The sequence below is a fragment of the Pempheris klunzingeri genome, unplaced genomic scaffold (genome assembly GCF_042242105.1).
Source record: "Pempheris klunzingeri isolate RE-2024b unplaced genomic scaffold, fPemKlu1.hap1 Scaffold_384, whole genome shotgun sequence".
NCBI classification, from domain to species: domain Eukaryota; kingdom Metazoa; phylum Chordata; class Actinopteri; order Acropomatiformes; family Pempheridae; genus Pempheris; species Pempheris klunzingeri.
The window spans coordinates 18,709-20,579 of NW_027255329.1; the positions used below are offsets into that span (position 1 = coordinate 18,709).

Genomic DNA, 1,871 nt, shown 5'->3' on the forward strand with positions numbered 1-1,871 from the left:
AAAAAGTACGTTAGAGTGATATGGCCAAATGATGTAATATAACAGCAGAATGTGTGAAACTATGCTATATCAACTTAGTTTTATTGAGAAATCCCAAATTAATAATAAGATAAGGTAAAGTGTTGGATTTATCTTATCTAATAAGATAAGGTAAAGTGTTGGATTTATCTCTTAATAAAACAAATGTTTTACTGCATAATAAAAAATATAATAGATTTAAAATTATACACACATATATATAACAATAAATAGCTAATAATATAAGAATTTAAATTTATAAAATATTACAAAGAAGGGTATTGATCTATAAGATCAGATATTGTTGGTCTTTGTTCGGGGTTGGGATTGCACATAATTGTAATCATTTGTTTAACAATAGGATGATATTTATACTGATGGTTGCTTGGGAATTTTATATTAGCAGAAACAGCAGACAACGCAGTGCCATTAAAAGGTGGATATCCATATGCTAGTGAATAAAGTGTACAACCAAGTGACCATATATCACTTTCAAGTCCTAATACACTTGGATTTGGTACTTCAAATAATTCAGGTGCCCTAAAAAATTACAATAATAAACCTATATTATAGTAGTCGATATCGAATTTGAATTACCTGTAGCACATAGTACATTCTGAACGAAATATTTCTTCATAGCGTAAAGCATCAATTCTTGAATTTATATAAATAGGCGTAGCTTTACAACTGCCTAGGTCGATTAAAACGACTCTATAAGTGCGTCCACCATCATCACTTGTAAGCATGAAATTAGAATCCTATCAGTATTGTATGAAATTTAAATTTAAAATTAAATTAGAAAATAGAAAAATTTATTGTTTAAAAAGTAGATGATATTATAAAATTATTTTTATAATGATTATATACTTTAATATCATTGTGAATAAATCCTACTTCGAATTTACAATGAAGTACTTCAATAGCTTTGAGTATTTGGTGAAAATAGTCAGATAATATTTCTCCATCTAATTTGCCCGAAAAATTACTTAAATTTGGGCCCTAAGTAACAAAAAAATTATAACAATAATTACAAAATAAAATTATAAATAAAAAAAGCTAATTTAGCTTACATTATAATATTTAAAAAGCAGTAATGCTGTACTCAGCCCATTACTTTGTGTAATCATTTCATGATCAATCATACAACAGATAGACTCATGTTGTATGGTTTTACATATATACACTTCTGTTTTCGCAATCTTAATTATAATATATATTAAGTTAAATTATACATATATTTTACTTTTTCCGTTTCAGCACTCAATAATGGTATAAGTTTCTACATTAAATTTTTAGATGACAATCTATAATAAATTAATTTATCACTAGAGCATAAGAATTTCCATTCATCTTTACCAAATATACATATGAAAAAGCTATATATACATGATTTAGTGTCAAATATTATATATATATAATATTAAATACCTCCCTCACCAACACATCTTTCTTTTTTATATACTATATTATTTATAGTATATGTTTTTTGACGTCTTATTCCACAAAGTATTTGGCCCATATATTATAATATATTTTCTTAAAATATATATTATATCTATATATTTAAAAAATTATTCAAACACCCAAATAAAATATAAATTATGTATGACAGCGCATCACATGATATCTGTCGCCATGGTTTTGCTAATTATATAAAGATTCTCATTTTCGAAATAACTAATGATTTTTTAACGATTTATTAGCACGTTTACTGTATTTTAAGATTAAAATTTTGTTTTATATAATTAATGACAAATATCATATAATTATTTAATAGAAATATGATAAATTATTAAGTAAACATATGATAAATTATTTAATAGATGTATAATATAATTTTTTTTTGTTTTACA

General features: G+C 24.1%; 1 protein-coding gene across 1 annotated transcript; it reads right to left on the bottom strand.

The window, feature by feature from the left end:
• Positions 1 to 284: 284 nt before the first annotated feature.
• Positions 285 to 1,537, bottom strand: LOC139225556 (serine/threonine-protein kinase 16-like). The gene is made up of 7 exons (XM_070856339.1): positions 1,447 to 1,537; positions 1,345 to 1,394; positions 1,262 to 1,297; positions 1,089 to 1,217; positions 886 to 1,017; positions 616 to 776; positions 285 to 558 (listed from the first exon to the last, which is right to left on the bottom strand). The coding sequence occupies exons 1-7, from the start codon at positions 1,535 to 1,537 to the stop codon at positions 285 to 287; spliced, it is 873 nt and encodes a 290-aa protein (XP_070712440.1).
• Positions 1,538 to 1,871: the final 334 nt, after the last annotated feature.

Excerpts from the sequence above, each read along its gene's own strand:
- LOC139225556 (XM_070856339.1), bottom strand. The coding sequence starts at position 1,537 with ATGGGCCAAATACTTTGTGGAATAAGACGTCAAAAAACATATACTATA. Across the intron at positions 1,298-1,344 it reads ATGGAAATTCTTATGCTCTA|AAACTTATACCATTATTGAG; the intron begins GTGATAAATTAA and ends AATTTAATGTAG. Across the intron at positions 1,218-1,261 it reads TGAGTGCTGAAACGGAAAAA|ATTGCGAAAACAGAAGTGTA; the intron begins GTAAAATATATG and ends ATTATAATTAAG.